Source organism: Phoxinus phoxinus, assembly GCF_949152265.1.
Source record: "Phoxinus phoxinus genome assembly, chromosome: 19".
NCBI classification, from domain to species: domain Eukaryota; kingdom Metazoa; phylum Chordata; class Actinopteri; order Cypriniformes; family Leuciscidae; genus Phoxinus; species Phoxinus phoxinus.
Genome location: NC_136894.1, coordinates 22,580,308 through 22,598,946, shown reverse-complemented (window position 1 = coordinate 22,598,946; position 18,639 = coordinate 22,580,308). Strand labels below are relative to the sequence as shown.

The window sequence follows — 18,639 nt, the reverse complement described above, 5'->3', positions numbered from 1 at the left end:
GTTGTAACCAAAATTAAAATGCATTATAATATTTGCAGATTCCTTGTTAAACCTGAAACTGGTTGTTTGTCATGTGTTTTAATGCATTATATTCCAAAGGGTGTAACATAAGTATTATAATATGTTATAACTGGTTATAATTATTCATGAGAGCATACAATGCAGTATGAGATGAATTACATATTCTTGCATTACATGTTTTGTTTATCATATCATTTATAATATTTTATAGTATTTTTCAGTATATACATTTAGTAAAATGCTACTAAAGAAGCATTTGATAGATTTGAAAGTCAATTATAACATGGCTCAATGTAACAGTTGATTACATTTCAGACTTTTTTGCCTGAAGGAAAAGGAAAACCAGATCCTCACCCTCCTTAACATTCACCTTTTTTTCTTTTTCTTTTTTTGATTGCACATATTTACAGACCATACTATGGCTTCAGAGCAGGTGCTAAGTAAGGTCTCGACTGCTCTCCAAAGAAATGCATCGTCGTGAGTAACATGTCAAAAGCCCTTCCGACCATCCAAAACCACCAAGCATATAACAAACATTGGCCAATTTCTAACCAAGTTAAATCCTTATCAATCTAAATCGGTATGTAACAATCTTCTTGCCTTCTCCCAAGCTTAAAAACTCAACTTTAAGTCATTTTTAAGCTATCATATTTTATGACAAACTTAACAGCTGCAGGAATTACACAGTGGTGCAGTTGGTGGATGGTGCTGCCTTCATCTCTCTGGCCTCATTTGTAGGGCACTCAGAAGCCACCTGACAACGGAAAACCTGCTTATACGCCTGCCTGAAGTTCTCTGAGAGGAACGCATAAATAACAGGATTAACAGACGAGTTGCTGTAGGCCAGACAATGAGCCGCCACGCGGAACACGAAGGATGCCTGGTTCAGGGGGAAGGAGCCAAACTCGACCCACAGGTGCACCACGTGATGAGGCAACCAGGACAGGCAGAAGACCACCACAACCACCAGAACTGTCTGAGCAGTCTGTCAAGAAAGGTGGAGAGACATTTCTGCTGGGTTTGTACAAAACAATTAATAGTTCCATGAGATGATATTATATTTTAATATTTGAAGCAAGCACTCTTAGTATTTCTTACCTTCTTTTTTGATGCCTCAGACTTTTTGGAGACATTTCTTAACTTTTTATGCAAATGATTCAGGACCTAAAGACACATTGACACATAATCATTTGAAATTAAATATGTGATTGAAGGGTAAATTATTTGACACACTTTTTGTCTGAGTTATTGAAATATAAAAAAACCAAAAAAAAAAACAACATACAATTGATATTAGATATAAGTGAATTGAATACCATTTCTTAATATTTATTTTTATATATTTTGTGTGGCTTGAAATAAAAAAAAGAAGAAGAAGATCTATAGCTGGTAAAAGAATAGAACATTAAATGTTAGAAAATTAGTTTAACATAATTAAGACGTGAAGCAATTTTGTTACCCAAATCAATACGCAGACCAACATGCAGGATGCCATTTTGTTGTCATGTGACAAATGCATAAAATATATAATATAAAATAAACCCATACCAATATTTTCCTTATGTTTTGTTCAGGACTTTTTTTTTGAAGGGAACATATATATATATGCTACATATATATGTGTGTGTATATATATATATACATGTCTCTCTCTCTCTCTCTCTCTCTCTCTCTCTCTATATATATATATATATATATATATATATATATATATATATATATATATATATATATATATATATATATATATATATATATAGAGGCCTATATATATAATATGACTATTCTAACTTGCCACATCTGTTTTAAATAGGATTCCTGCTTTTTAATAATTTTGGACACCTTATTTTTAATTGATATACTTTTACAGATTCAAAACAAAATCCACATTTCATTTTCCTTTAATAAGGACTATAATCAAAGCACATCACATGCAAACATTCATAATCAAGCCAAAATAAAAGACGAGCTACTAACCTTGGCATAACAGAAAGATATCAGGATCAACGGCAGAACATATCCAAAGACAAAAGTGCACACGACATAGATTTTCCTCCTGCTGTGATCTGGCCACACTTCCCAGCAAAACGTGCTGTTGTCATCACTTTCCACGATACCCTGATAGTAGGCAACCGGAGTGGCCATGGCGAAAGAGAGTACCCATATGATCAGCACCCCGATTAATGCATGCCTCTCAACTCGAATGGATGAGGATTTTCTGCAGTGCACTATGGCGATATACCTGTCCACCGACATGGCTGATAATGTGAAGATGCTCACCAACATGGACACTGTGAAAAAGTAGTGGATGAACTTGCAAATGAAGGCACCGAGGATCCATGTGGGCAGCATGTAAACTGTTGACTGAAAGGGGATGCAGAAGAGCAGATAGGACAGGTCTGCCACGCTGAGGTTGAGGATGAAGATGTTGGTGGTGCTTCGTTGCTGTCCAGGTTTGCGTTGAGCCAGAACAGTGATAACCAGAGAGTTTCCCAGGACCCCTAGAGTAAAGATGAGTCCAAAGATCAGAAGCGTGACAAAGTTGTCGGTGCCGATTCCAAATAAGGTTTTTTCAGGTGCTTCTAAGCCTATGTTTCCTTCAGGTCTCTCTAAATCACTGCCGTTTTGGGTGTTCATCTTCAAAGTCAGCTTACTTTAACGGTTCCTCGTGAAAACAAACTCTTCTGCTGTTTTTTCTTCTTCTTGGTTAATCGATTCTCCAGAAGAGAGGGTTTTGTTGAAAAATCCTTTAAAGTTTACTAGTGTCCAGCAGTCAGCGACGGGGTTGGAGTAGAAGGTGCTCATTCAATTTTAGTATTTTTCACATTTTCATAACAAACAAAACGATAATAGGCTAATTATCATAAATGATGTTTCTGGTTCGGCGTTTACAGGTTCATGTTTTCTCCGGCAGGAGCTCTTGTGTTTGAGCTCGCGTTAGGTGTAGAAGAGCTGTTCTGCTGCCGCAATAAAATATTGCCTGCGTGGACGTCACTGAGGTACCAATTTCCCAGCCTTACTCACCCATCCTCCTACATGAACATGGGAAAAGCGCAGGATCTATGATTCTAGTCCATCACCCCAACCTTTTTTCCCCTCTTCCACTACTGTTCCATTACCAATTGCAATTAGACCCCTTTCAACACCTGTTCAATTACAGGTAATTTAAAGGGGTGAAGTAGACTTAATACAGTAGATACATAGGCGTTTTGTTGAGACAAATATGGCTATATAGAGAGGCTATGATATAACTATAGTATGTATACAAAAAAAAAAAAGAAGTTCATAAAGAATTAATCTAAATCAGAATAAAAGGTTCTTAAAAGGGAAAGTTCACCCCCAAAATTTTTACAATTATTTTATTATTATTATTACTCACCCCCATGTCGTTCCAAATCTGTAAGACTTTAATTCATCTTCGGTACACAAATGAAGATCTTTTTGAGGAAATCTAAGCTTTCTGTCCGTAGACAGCTACGCAACTGACATTTTGACGCATAAAACGAATCCATATGAATTGAGATTTTTAGTCCAAATTTTCTGAAGAGACACTATAGCTTTAAAAGATGACCAGATTGAATTTATTCACATATAAACCTTCATCAACTCACACATCAGTTGTGGTAGACGGAATTTGACGTGCAAGAACTAGTGAGTTTCATTCTTGTGTTATACGCAGCACGTTTGAGCTTTGCAAGAGGGTTGTTCTCGCGCATCAAGCATGTTCGCTAATCAATGTTTAATGTGAATAAAAGCCTAAATTCAATCTAATAGAATTATTGTGTCTCTTCAGAAAATTTGGCCTAAAACCACTCAATTCATATGAATTAGTTTTACTCAATTTAGTCATTTATTCAATTCATTTTTGGGTGAATTAACTCTTTAATTATTTCCCTACCAGCATTTTTTTTTTAAGTTGCCAGCCAGTGCCAGCATTTTTGACAATTTTTATAAAAGTTGCATGGCCCCCAGAATATTTTCTTGTTGCTGTAAACCTCACTCCCCTGATCACAAGAGCTAGCAACTGATGCCAGACGCTGAGGCCTGTAGCATTCTTGTTGGAGCGGCCGCCTCCCACGCCGAAGACCACAGTTCGAATCCTGCTCGAGTTACGAATGCAATATATAAAAAAGAACAGACCCTCTGCTTTAAAAAAAAGTTTTATTCTAGCTTTATGCATTCTGTTTATCATCACTTGAATGTGGGTAAGTTTCAAGTTTCAACACGGAAAGCCGAAAAATACATGTGTACATCAGTCAATGGTGCAGAAAGAGTTAAAGGGCACCTATTATGGAATTTTGAAATTTACCTTTCATGTAGTGTGTAACATAGATCTAAGTGAACAAAAACATCCTGCAAAGTTTGAAATATGAAAGTGCACCGTATATAAAGTTATTGTCTTTCAAAAGTGAGAGTCGACTCTGAGTCATTTTTATGAATCGTTACAAGACCGAAGCTTTTTCTCTGACTAGATGACGTCAACTTGTCAAGTTATTTGAATATGATACGCCCACTTATTGCGCTCCAAGGCCAGGGAAATATCATGGCGACGAGACGCTGTGTTCTGAAGTGCGGCTCAAAAGCAAACTTTTTTCATCTGCCCAAGGAGGAGCATTTGAAGACTAAGTGGCTACAATTCACTTAACCACAGAAGTATAGTCCGAGCCTTGTGCTTTGTTCGCGTCATTTTGAAGACGATTGCTTTTTAAATGCAATCAAACTTGGATTCGCGAGCTGGCTGATATTGAAGGAAGGTTCAGTTCAGTGTATTTGCATCAGCTTCCTCCTCCGTATCACAACCTGTAAGTGTTATTAATAATTGTTGCTTTTATATTTTATGTAGCATGCGCTTAATAATAATTTTGTTTGTTGTGTAAGCACCGTTTAGCTTCTAGGTCTTCAATGGCAATTGTATTGAGATATGTGAAGTGTTTGTCGTTGTTTTCGGAGTTGTCTAAAGAATAGAGTAATACCTCGTAGTAACGTAACTGCATTTTTTGTGTGTAAAAACGTTATGTTTATGCATCGGGCTAATGCAAACAAAGACTGATTGTGCTTTTACAATATGAACTCTGGGCTATGCTCGCTAACATAACATTAAATTCTTTATCTTATTTTTCGTTTTTTACTACAAACTATAAAGCAGTGGACTATAATCATTATTATAATACAATTGAATTGATAAAAGCATCATTGTACTCCGTGTTAAAAATAAGTATTATCTCTGTAAACACTGCTGGGTCATCTGACCAATCAGCGCAGATTAGCGTCGCGCAGAGGAGGGGTTTGAAAAGTGAGTCGTTGAACGAATCATTTGGGAGTCGGTGAGCAAATCAGGTAAAAATAAATGCATATTATAAGAAAACAAAAGTGTTTTTTGTCATTGCATGCATGTAAAACTGTTGTTGGGGACTCCCACAACAACATTAGGAACATTTTAAATGTCATAATAGGTGCCCTTTAAAAGTATGTTTTATTTTAACATATAAATACAGTGGGTAATGCATATTATAGCTTTGAAATGCTTTAAAAATATATTTTAATGATTTTTATTAATGAAAAAACGTACATTATAACCCCAGCCATAGCCATAGCAATAGTATGCTGCTCGAGCATTTTTGAGCATTCAGTATTGGACAGGAAAAGACAAAACTGTCCATATAATTTTTATATTTCAAAAATATAACCACAAAAATAATGATTATGATTTCCATCTTGTACTTCTTGTACTTGGCAGCTCTTGCTTTCAAATAGCTGTCAATGCATTAGCAAAGTCCCCTGGTGAAAAATGAACAAATTCATAAGTCAACACCATTGCTGAGTATTTTCTCCTTAAAACTGCAGTGAACCAAAGACCAAAACCAAAGTTTGAAATTGCTGGTGTTTCTGGCATCACAAACTACCTTTTAACCAAATCACGTCAATGTGTTATCGTCAACGAGTGGATCTCTAAGCTAATTTGCATATGCAACCGCGTATACTAAATGAGGCAAGGTTGTAGAGTTGCATTCAAGCTATTTTAAGGCATGAATTTTTAAAAAAATTCAAGGAATTGTGTTTTTAAATATGTCATTTTGATCAAAGATGAGTTAATGGATACAATTATTGACTACAGGGGGACTTTAAGGCAAGTCATTTCACTTTGAGCAAACCCTTTTTTTATCCTTGCTAAAGAAGGTGGATTGCTAACCTGCTCCGGAGCAGGTTTTATTCTGGGTTAGAGATTGCAGACCAAAACTGGACCAATCAGATTTGAGCAAGGTGACATATATCTGATGCAATAAAGCCACTCCTCCTGTACCTCTCACTCCAGGTTAAAGCAGTTTGGAGTGAAAGAAATTTAGATACTTTTGCTGCTAATTGTTATATTTACATTATATTACAGTAATTCTAATCATATAATTCACATAGTCATATCATACAATTATTATATTAATTTACAAATAATATTAAACTTAGCTTTTACATTAGTATATACAAATGCAAGTGTAAGATCATGCTTTGTGTTCTTGCCTGACATCATTTTCATGTCTGTTTCGTTCTCTTATTTCATTCTGTTTATTAATTATAAAGCTCCCTCATTTTTTTCTAGTAGGCTATATATATACTCCCTGTGTCTTTTAGTTCTTTGTCCGATCTTGTCTATGTGCTACGTCAATGTTAAGTGGATGTATGTCTGTTTCTCCTGTTTCCCTCTGGACTTATTAAAGACTTAGATTCTGATTTCTCCTTCGATGTGCGCTCCTTAGACTCACGTTATGTACAGCAAGCTTTAATATGTAAGCTTTTTAACAGATTAAGTTTAGCGTATACGTGTATTATTTTGAGCTCTTTGTGAAACTATAAATTATAATAAGGCCTATTTGTTCGATTTACTAGTCAGATATTCTTTTTCAGCTGCCTTCTCAAACTTTTGCTGCATGCAGCAGTGTTTATTTCTGCCTTGCAAATGCATTTCATTTCATGATATTTTTTTCATAATGATCTCTGAGGGGCTGTTTACACGACACCGTCAACTAGCATGCAACAGGCCTCAGGGGAAATACAAACACTGAACATTGTATGCAAAACTATAATAATTAAATTACATATTAAATAATACAAACCGTTAGCATAATGTTTCCAAATAAAATGACTAGACCATACATTGGAAACTTGATGAGAGTAGTGTTGTTCAACTCAGAAAGAGAAGGCAGTTTTGAGATATTTAGTCTCCCAGCAGTTAAAGCAAAATCAGCAAATGTATATTACACACTTGAGTGTTTAACCGTCTGATGTATGCTGATGATTTAGTTATTATGTCTCCTTTTAGTGCAGGATTACGACGGCTGCTTCGGGTATGTTCAAGATGCAGCATGTGCAGCATGATATTCAATTTAATATTAAAAAGAGTGTGGTTATGGTTGTTAAAACCGAAGAGCACCTTAAGCTAAATTTTCCTTCTTCTATATAGATGACCAAGTTTAAATGTGGTAAATAAAGTTAAATACTTGGGTCACATCATTAGAAATGATTTAAATGATGATGATGATGATGTGCAGCGCTAGTGCTGTAAGTTGCTGGCTTGTAAATTGTATATGATGATGTTAAGATAGCTCTTTTTATGGCATACTGTACTTCTCTTTATACAGCCCACTTGTGGTGTAAATATACTAAAGCTGAAATGAAAAAGCTCTTTGCTTTTTAAAAAAAAAGAAAATAATTTTGCTTAAGATCCCAAAGTGGACAAGTGCAAGCCAAATGTTTGTATCTAATAATGTACCCACTTGGCATGCTGTCTTAAGGAATTATATGTATAATTTGTATAATGTAAAATAATGTGTCGGTTGAGTGATTAAAAAAAATAGTATCATAATGGTCTTAAATAATATTACATTAAGTGATAAGGTATTTTTCCTGTTTTTGTACGAATTGGAATGAAAGCTTGTATGTTTTTTTGGTAACGCTTTAGATTACAGCCCGGAAAGTACTGCGTAATTACAATGAAATTACAGTGTAACTTTCGGTAATTACAGTGTACCTATAAAGTACTTATGTGTAAGTATAGGGGAACAATATGTAAAGTCTTGGGAATAAAGGGGTAACAACCAGGAAAATACTGCGTAATTAAAACTAAATTACAGTGTAACTTTCGGTAATTACAGTGTACCTATAAAGTATGTACGTGTAAGTATAGGGGGACATAATGTAAAGTTTTGGAATAAAGGGGTAACAACCAGGAAAATACTGCGTAATTAAAACTAAATTACAGTGTAACTTTCGGTAATTACAGTGTACCTATAAAGTACGTACGTGTAATTATATAGGGGAACAATGTAAAGTTTTGGAATAAAGGGGTAACAACCAGAAGAAAAAAAAATGTATTTAGGCAAATTATTTATACTGTAAGTATTTTAGAACTACGGGGTACTTATACTATAATACAATCTTACTTTTGGGAGCAATTTAGCGAGTAGGCTACATACACCTTTTTGTAATAATAGTGTATACAAATACAAGGCTTTTTTCAAATTACGGGGTAGCCTATATATCAGTGCATTTATAAAGTAGGCTAATTTGTTTTTATTGCAAAGGTGCACTGATTAAGTTGTTTCAAGGCAAGTAAAACTACAACTTTTTTTTTTTTTTTAAATGCTGGGGAAATATCTGTTTCTTGTAGTTACAGGGTAAGTATGACATTGCGGGCCGTAAATTAAAGTGGTGCTTCTTACCCTCTTGTTTCTTGTAGTTACAGTGTAAGTATGACATTGCGGGCCGTAAATTAAAGTGGTGCTTCTTACCCTCTTGTTTCATGTAGTTACAGGGTAAGTACAATAAAAACACATGTAAACACACAATCTGATATCACTTGGAAAACTTTATTTGAAAAACAACTTATTTCAAAAAAGGACTTTATTCCTTTTTTAAAATCAACTTTTCATTTCAAATACTAAAGTCCTGACAGAAAGTATACATTTTTGCATGGCTTCCTACTTCCTCCTCCTCCTCTTGTTCCTCTTCTTCTTTTTCTATCATTACACTGATTAGCCTAATCTTAAGAATGAGTCTTTTGCTATTCTGTATTATGTATTAAAAGAAAATAGGCTACAGTACACCCAGAAATGTTCTCGTAATTTACTCATCTTTTCGCTACCGACCAACTGTCACCAGCGTCCAGCGAGTGCATGAGAGTCGGCTTGGCTTCGTGTTTGGTGAAGCTTCACGCGTTCATTACGTTCCCTATCAAGGGAACTCCCGCTGCGTTTACGCTGTGGGAACACTTCCAAGTGTCTCGTCATGAAGCAAATGTATAATCAGTCCAATGAATGAGCGGGACGTCAGGTGACGTCATAGACCAGGAAACTATAAATCACCCCTGAACGCAGAGCGTGACAGCTTCTGTTTCTTCAGCGAAGCGCTCTCTGTGTGAATCGGTCTGATTCTGTCTGTCTTATTTATTGTTGTCTGTCAAGTTGCAATATATATTTTATGGCAAAAAAAGAGCAAACAAGCGTTGTGTTGTTCCCTGCCCACGTTATTTTACGAGCGGGGACACACACACATCAGCTTGTTTGGGAGTGGAGCATGTTAACAGTCAGTTCTCGAGGGGACTGCCTGTGAGCATTGCTAGAAGCTGTCCGTGAGGACGCTCTGCTCCCGCCGGCCGTTCTTCGAGGATGACGGTTCGGTTCGCGTTCCTCGAGGCGCGGGTCCCGCTGTTGCCGAGGCGCGGCGGGGACTCGTTTCGTGGGGTTCGCAAACGGATCTGACAGCGGGGGTTGAGACGGGCGCGCCCTATCTCGGCTCTCATCTGCCAGATCCAGTGGCTTTTCTCGGGGAGAAGCACGCGCTGCGTTTCTCCTCCCCGCGATGAGACACTCATGCTGCGATTTCCAGTTCCGAGGAACTGGTATCGTTTATGTTTTGTTAAGAAAGAGAGAACAAAACAATAAAGAAAAAGTATATATATATATATAAGGCAGATGTTTATGAGTTTCTATAATAAATAAGTTTGCTCATAACTCTGTTGAATAAAGAGGAGCTTATAAAAGGAGGTTTTATCTAGTGCTGTTGCTAAGTTAAATAAATATTTACTGGCCAGCCAACATTATGAGAGTGAGAATATAATGAATTTATATAACTCTATATCTCAGCCTCCTCGTCGGGGATTGCCGTTTAAAAAAAGCGCCCTATCTGCACACTGAGGTGTCGAGATCGTGGAATAAACCGGTTTCAATTTATGTGTTTTAAATCCCCAAACTTCTACTATAGTTATGGGTATTTAGTATCATGGTATGACAGAGCCTCGGGTTAAGAGACGCTTGCAAGCTATCTCTCTCCTGAGTCGGCGTCATTATAACCCCGACGCTACCCACCAGCCATCATAAATAATAGATCAATATTATTAAGCAGCGCTGGTAGGTAAAGTATATATATATTTATATATAAGGGCATGGATGAATGTGAGGATGTCAGCGCTGACGCTATTCCAGAATTGCGTCGCGCAACAGACAAAACTGTACCGGGGAGGGACGGTTTTGAGAAATCGTTTTTCCTCGGCGTCCTCTGGAGGGCGACTCTCTGAGGAGGGTTGCAGCGCTGCCAGTTCGGTTGTTTCCTGCTGGTGGCCACGGAGTGATATATATTAAGTTTTCTGATGTAAAGAAAAATAATATAAAACATGTCTGTTCTTCTGAACTCTGCGCTTTCAAATAAACAAAGGAATAAACTATTCAGCGGCGTTCCAGAGGATTCTTCCTCACCGATCTAATGTTCCTGAGACTGCTGGGAAGCAGTCTCAACCTACTAAAGCTCCTCGCAGCATAAAGTGCTGCAAAAAGAAAGAAAATAAGCCTGACGCCGAGGCTGCAGGCTTCTGAGGATGGTCCCCTCCGGGGTAGGACGGTTTTGAGAAATCGTTTCTCCTCGGCGCCCTCTGGGGTGCAACTCTCTGAGGAGGGTCGCAGCGCTGCCAGTTCGGTTGTTCCCTGCCGGTCCTCCGTTCAGGGCACCGAGGTGTCAGCGTCCCCAAACGATCCTCCGAGGAGGGTCGTAGAGCGGTCAGTTCGGTTTCCCTGCCGGTTCGCCGTTTCAGGGTACCGAGGTGCCTGCTTTTTCCAACGACCCTCCTCGGAGTTAGAGGTAGGCAAGATCTGAGGACTGTCGTTATCTCTAATAAAACTTGGACAAGAAGTCCTGACGCTGAGGCTATCAGGCTTCTGAAGGTTCCTCCGGGGCAGGGACGGTTTTGAGAAATCGTTTCTCCTCGGCGACCTCGGTTTGGTTGTTTCCTGCCGGTTCGCCGCTTCAGGGCACCGAAGTGACTGTTCAACCAAATCCAGAGGCCAGACTCCAGAGACTGGTGCCCTTAGCAGAATTTCTGGCAGCGTGGTTACTACTGCCACATATTTCTCAGTGGGTCCTGCTCACTATAGAAGGGTTTCAGAATTCAGTTCGGTTCTCGTCCGCCCAGATTTCTAGGGGTCCTCCCCACAGTGGTGGACCTCGAGCAGGCTCTGGTTATGGAGCAGGAAGTGCTGACACTTCTGCAAAAGGAGCTATAGAAGGGGTTCCTCCTCCCAGCAGACAGTCAGGGTTTTTCAGCCGTTACTTCATTGTTCTGAAAGAGGATGAAGGGTTGCGTCCTATTCTAGATCTGCGTCAATTAAACGGCAGGTTTCAGAATCTCAAGTTCACAGTATGCTTACGCTAATATGATTGTGCACAGATTCAGTCCGAGGACCGGTTTGTTACAATAGACTTGAAGGACGCTTACTTATCTATCCATCCTCATCACAGGAGGTTCCTGAGGTTTGCTTTCAGGGGCGAAGCATACCAGTATCGGGTTATTCCATTCGGCCTATGTTTATCACCCCGCATCTTTACAATATGCGTGGATGCAGCTCTGGCTCCTCTGAGACCCCAGGGCATTCACGTATTATATTATATAGACGGTTGGTTGATCCTAGCTCAATCTGAGCATATGGCAGTTCGGTATCGAGATGTCGTCCTGTTTTATTTAAGATGTTGGGGTTGCGACTTGTTGTGGCAAAAACAATTACTAAACTCAGCATTCCCAGGCAAAGAGACGTCAAGATCCAAATTGTATTTAAAAAGAAAAGTAATTTATTCATGCAAGAAAAATGGTTCCCTGACCCCAGCCTTGCAGCCAGGCTGCAGGCCAGAGTCAGAGACAGACAGATACTCGCACTTCTCCTCAAGAGAGCTTGGCCTGCTACTTTATAATGCAAGGGGAAACCATCACCCCCACCGTTTATACAAGCAAGAACAGCTTCCCCCAGCATGGGAACTTAAAACACAGATCATTCTCGGGCTCACACCCATACAGCTGTATCAGCGTTACAACATAAAGCTCAAAATACAGAACACATGGCATTCATATATTATCATTGAGAAAACAAAATAAACAAAGAAAAGATTAAAATTGCCACTACAATTTCTCCCTGTTTTTCATTCTCTGAAAAACCCAAATAAATGCAACAATTTTAAGTCATTTCATCATATTTATACCTCTCATTTAAATCTTCCTGTTATCCCTTCCGTGACCATGTGACTAAAACCCAAATTTTTTGACATTCAAAACTGACCAATCAGATAATTACAACTTCCCTCATTGTACCAAATGTCGGACAATTTCATACCCCCAAAATACACACATCTTAGGCCTACAGGCCTTGATAACTATCAGCACCTCGGTGCCTTTACAGACTCCAAATGGTCATTATGGAAATAGGTTGTCAAAAACAGCAAAGCAGATGTCTTTGTTCATTTCAAATATCTTGGATTATTTTCAATCCTACAATTCCCCATTGGTCCCGTTGGCCACACACGTGGAGTCCAAAGGTGACACAGTCCATCTTCAGACTTTTCGTCCAAGCTTGTAGCAAAACAGTTTGTCAGTTGTTCAGTCTTTTGTTCACCATCCAGCCCTGCAGGATTAGGCTCTATCAAATTGGGTTGCACCGTTATGCAAATCATCCATCGAATACCTGCACAAGAACAGTCACTGAATCTTGGAGCAAACGCCGGTTCCTCTTTCCGAGGAGGACACAGAATGTGAACTTGCAGGGTTGCAGTGATCCTGTGATTCTAAAAGAACATCTAGCACAACGACACAAAAGCAGACACATCTCATTTGTCATTGGTCAGAGGATTGATATGGTCAGATTGAAATTAGTCTCTGGCAAAAGGCCCTTAAATTGATGTACTTAAAAAAATATATATATGGTCAAGAAATGATAAAAGAAAGATCTACAAGTTCTTACACTGTTTCAGGAAACACTCAAATAAATTTCATTACAACAAAACAACAACTGCTAGTTTAAAACATCATTTCATGAAGAGTATCAGCAAAATATTCAGTGTACTCAAACACAGAGATTCAATTCATGTCCAAAAATATTGTTGCAAGTCAAATGGACAAAATACAAATAAACAAAAATCAAATAAGTTTCAGAAAAGTTTCAAAATCATTAATGAGAATTCAATGAGAATACAAATAGTTATACTTCGGTTAAAATGACATACATTTTAAAATAACTTGGTCAGACAAATGATTACTTAAGTGATAAAGTAAATCCAAAGAAAAACAAAACAAACAATTACTGGATGCAATACACTGTTATCATTCAGTCTAGATCTAAAACTTAATAAAAATCATTACATTTTTGTGAAAAACAAAACAAACAATTTTCCATATAATTGATCACTTGAACCTTGTTGAAGTATCAAGCAATTAAATATTAACTGAAGCAGGGCTAAATGGGTAAGCTCTGTCACCACATTCCCGAATTCGGGCCCGCATTCACTCCAGTATAAACAAAAAATTGTATAGATTGTCATAGTATGAAAACCATATCAATTCAACACCCCTGGTTGATTTGAATAAACATACAAAATAGTAAAAATGATAACAAAACCCCTCATTTCAAATCCTGTCCTTGCTTTTAACACTTTTTACATTTCATCGTCTTCAGAAAGAAAAACAAAAGATAATCAAAAACAGAACAAAACAAAACAAAGAAAAACAAAAACATATCTTAACTCAATTAATACATTTCACTGTAACTTCCGCTACTCGAATCGTCTGCATAATTTTGTTCATCCTTCTAACCAATGTAGTTTTTCAAAATTTACTCTAATATTTCCATTATGGACCGTCTTTTTGCTTATTACACATCAATTAATAGATTTTCTACATTTTCACCAATCAAATCAATACCTAGTTTGAATCAATCAAATAAAATCATCAACATCATCACAAAACAGATTCTTCTGCTAAACCATTAGTTGGTCAAATCGTCTTTCTCCCTTGTACGTAATGGAGGCTGTTACTAACACAAGCCTTTGATCCCTCACTTTATACTTCGTTGGCATGTGTGGTTGCTGATATTGTTTGGTTTAGTTTAAGGTAAGATGCTTTGACACAGTTGTCACAATCTCCAACCTTGTTTTAGGACTGAACCATTTCCTGGCTGCTGTCACCTGTGAATGCAGATCTTAAAGTGTTTTTGTTAGTGACCGCTTTTCTACTCGGTCGTCCCTCTTGATGTGACCTGTGAAATCATCAACCTGAAACTTTATCACCAGATAATTTCTTGTCATTCTCAGAGTCCTTTTCCCCTGAAACACACTCAACCCACTTTGCTCATGTTAACAAAATAACATTTATACATTTGGAACAGGATCAATTCTGTTTGATCCAATCCATCCTGACATCCTTTCTGTCACAATAATAAGCCAGGATATCTAGCTAAATTCATCCATAGCCATTATTTCATTGGGCACAGTCTGCATCCTCTGTAAAGAAAAACAAATGTCAAATAGTTAATTCTTTTGTTGTTGTGCTGCTGCATCTTCCCTGTTTCCTGTTGAAAACATTTCTTGTTAGCACACTTTTGTCCACCTGTGCGATGGCTTTCAGCAAATTCTAAACCACTCCCGTTTTTATGCACAATTTTACTTGTGCATCAATTTAACATAATTGTGTTTGGATTTATTAAACTAAACACTGTCCTGTAGACATCTTTCTCTGTCTCTTAACCAAAATGTTATATTCTTCACTCCATGCCACAATCTCATCTTCTTATCAAATTATTTGAAATGCAAATGCACTCTTTGCTTATCCTGCTTTTCAAGACTGCTCTCAACAGTTTGTCTGTTGAGAGCAAACTCAATCTCAATTTTAAGTCATCTGCAAAAACTGAATACAATTGTCATTCTACTTCTTCCCCTCCTTGGGCTTTACTGTCTTTACATATGTGAGATCAAAGGTGTTATCTTATGGTCAAAATGACCCCTCTGTCCTCTGAAGATAATGATCCTTGACCCCCCCCCTGGTTTGATAACCCCTGTCTTTTCCTGCCTGGCAATCTCAGCAGCTACTGCATTTGTCCTGCTGATTTTAAACCTTTTACAAACATTCACACATACCCTGAAGAGAAACAAATACTTACTACAATTTCTAATAAAGTTAATATCTAAACAAAAGGTAGAAAATATGAATTTTCTACCACACCACATTCTCATCCTCCTATTAATGTGTTTGAAATGCAAATGGGCCTCAGTCATCTACAAACCTTTCTTAAAGTCATCTATGCACACTATTCAGACTATGAATAGCTATACCTAAACTCACACTTATCAAGACATACACTGCAGTCATCATCAAACACACCTGACTATTAACCGTTCATATTTCTTGTCTTTTCTCCAAAAAGATTTACATTTAAATCAAAATTTTAAACTTGCATGTAGCTTTTACCTAATTTTTACATGGCCTCTTAGCCATTTTCAAAACATGTCTATTCATTTGCTTTTACAAACGTCAGCTGTGTTGTTTTTTATTTTATTATCATTACTTTGCTTCAGCTTTCTTCCTAGCTGACCATAACAGAAAGAAAACATGTCAATCCTTCCTCAAGCAGTCTTTCGTAACACGCATGACTGCTGCTTTCTCTAAACACATGCTCTTTTCAACAGCCTTCTAAGACTGTAATTTAGACAAAATGTAACAATGAATTCATTACAATAACTTATTTTATGTATTAGTTCCTTCGTTACTCAGACTTTTCCTTGAATCTACAAAATATGTCTCCATTTTTAGCCACCATCATGTACTAATGGCCCTTTGTCATGTCCAATGGCCTTCATTAGTCTAAATTCCTTGCCCTTAAGGCAACTAAAATCAGACAAAGGAGTCACTGGTTCTAAAATAAACAAATCAAAACTGTCTTATTTTAAAGACTTCTTTAAAGTCATTCAGTTTTACTTCTAAAACATTTACAAATTGTCCTCTAAATTTATAAGATCCTGTAACATTATTTCTTTAAACATCTCTGTGTCTATGGTTTTCAACTGAAACACTGTGCTTTAAATAGCTCATTAGCATTTACAACACATGCTCAGATAACAGCTTTTAGCTGACATTTTGAATGAGAAGAGACTTTTGAGCCATTCCTGACTAATATTTTCACTTTCATAAACTAACTTAAGACTTCATCTATCATCTTGTTAACTCTAGCCTATAGTTTGAGTTATCTTTTCCATAAATTAAATGCATTTTCAATTCAAGCATAATTTTTATAGTTTCTTTTGCCCCTAAAGGGAATTTAGACATTATAAATTCCTACTCAGAATGAGTCTCTGTTGCACTGAAACTGTTTCAGCACACATCAAATTCAGATAATCAAATAGTTTTCAACCAAATCATAAACTTTATCTTATTTACAAACAGCACATCAGCTTGTAGGTCTTTCATAGTCAACACTAACAAACTTTTGTTTAATCAAATGCCTTTTATTTTCATCTTACATTTATCAACAGTTACGCCCTCAACACTGCTTCTACTTAGCTTATTTGATTCTTTAGAGAACAAATAATTATTATTGAGTCCCAATGACGTTTCAAATTTCATCTAAATTTTTAGTTGTCATGTTCTCAAATTACCATAGTTTTAATATCTTACTTCCATATTTTCTCTTCTATGAGTTTATCAATCTGCAATTATGATCATCTAGAACCTTTCTTAAGCGTTTCATTAAAAGACAATCATTTTATAGCCTTCTTCAGATCTTCTCTCTGTAATTTTTCTGTTTATTCTAATACGACCATATCTAGCTGTAATAGATTGCCCTATCTAACCCTCCTAGGCCAAATTGTCTTTCACACCTAGGGGTCTTCATTTATGGTTAAATGACCTTCCGTGCCTTCCTGACTGAAAAGTTTCCCGTGGCTTAAGGTGTTAAAAGTTCCCCAGTAGCATGTGTTTTTGCTATGAGCGAGCCTTAAGAAAACAGACATGCATTCCAGAAGATAAACATGCTTAACACCACACAATGTCTGAAGAAGTTAAGAAAAGTTATTTCGTTTCATTAACACTACATTAATACACGTCACTCTCACATCATTTAGATGTAACCTACTGCTAAATGACCACAATAAAACACGGCCAGCCTCCGAATTCACCCCCATTTGCAGTTCTGTCCCTGCATTCAGGAAAGCAAACAGCAATACAATCTCTCAGTTGCAAATTCAATCAAAATAGCATTCTCTGTATTCTTTTACAATCTCAGTTCCCGTAAACTAGATCTAACTGGAATAAAATAGAATACAATTCTAAATTCCCCTGAGTTTTCTAAATTCTCCCTTCCCTCGGGGGTTTTACTGTCCTCACTCGAAAATTCTTTGTTTGTGGGTAAATGATCTCTATCTTTCCTGAAGATAATTACCTACACTAAAAGTTCAAAGGCTAAATACCCCAACTGTCTTCCTAAGGTCAATGGTCTTTTCTTTACAAGTTAACCATACTAAAGAGTTCAAAAGGCTCTTTCTGACCATTTGTTTTTACTGTTTGAGTTTCATACTGTCTGACCACTATCAGATTTGAATGCACCCCCACTTTCAGTTCTGTCCCATTCACTAATGCAAACAGAGCTATAATGCAATCTCAGTTGCAAATTCAATTACATAGCCAAATCATAGTAACATAACTCTATTTTTTTTTTTTTTTTTCTAACCCATATTAACACAGAATTTTCTTCAAATTTGTATCATTTTGGCATGTCTATGATTATTGTTTCTTTATAATTAGAATCAAACTTTTACAAAAGCATCATTTGCAAATCAGTTAGCTTCAGCTGTTTACAGCATTTGCTCTCTTCTGTCTCATTATTATTTATCAGAACTGTTCATACAGAAATCACAATATCATTCATATCTCAGTCCCTAAATTACACAGACATCTCTCATAGCTGCACATTCAAATCTTTTATAACCTCTGTTATAAACATATGGAGATCTATTCTTCAATATCCTTGTTTTCATAACATTAACACAATAAAGCACATTCACATCATAATTAACACTGACATAGAATGTTGCCCATTCTGCTTAATGAAACATTCCTCATGTTAATCCCTGTTAATCATACTCAATGCCTTATTTTTATCTAAAACTCACTTTTCATACCATTTCAACTTAATTTGACTTAACAGGCGTTCATAAATAGTTCCATGAATTCTATCAATCCCCACATTCCATGTTCCTTCTATCTTCAATCTTTCCCTACATTTCAGTTTCCTTCTTACATCTGTTCTCTTTATCTGCAATCCAACTATC

At 36.9% G+C, this 18,639-nt stretch overlaps 1 protein-coding gene across 1 annotated transcript; it reads right to left on the bottom strand.

The window, feature by feature from the left end:
• Nucleotides 1–438: 438 nt before the first annotated feature.
• On the bottom strand, nucleotides 439–2,658 carry galr1a (galanin receptor 1a; the record flags this gene model as incomplete). Its single annotated transcript, XM_079591359.1, has 3 exons — nucleotides 439–1,006; nucleotides 1,120–1,185; nucleotides 1,999–2,658. The coding sequence occupies 3 exons, from the start codon at nucleotides 2,656–2,658 to the stop codon at nucleotides 701–703; spliced, it is 1,032 nt and encodes a 343-aa protein (XP_079447485.1). The 3' UTR covers nucleotides 439–700.
• Between the last annotated feature and the right edge of the window lie 15,981 nt (nucleotides 2,659–18,639).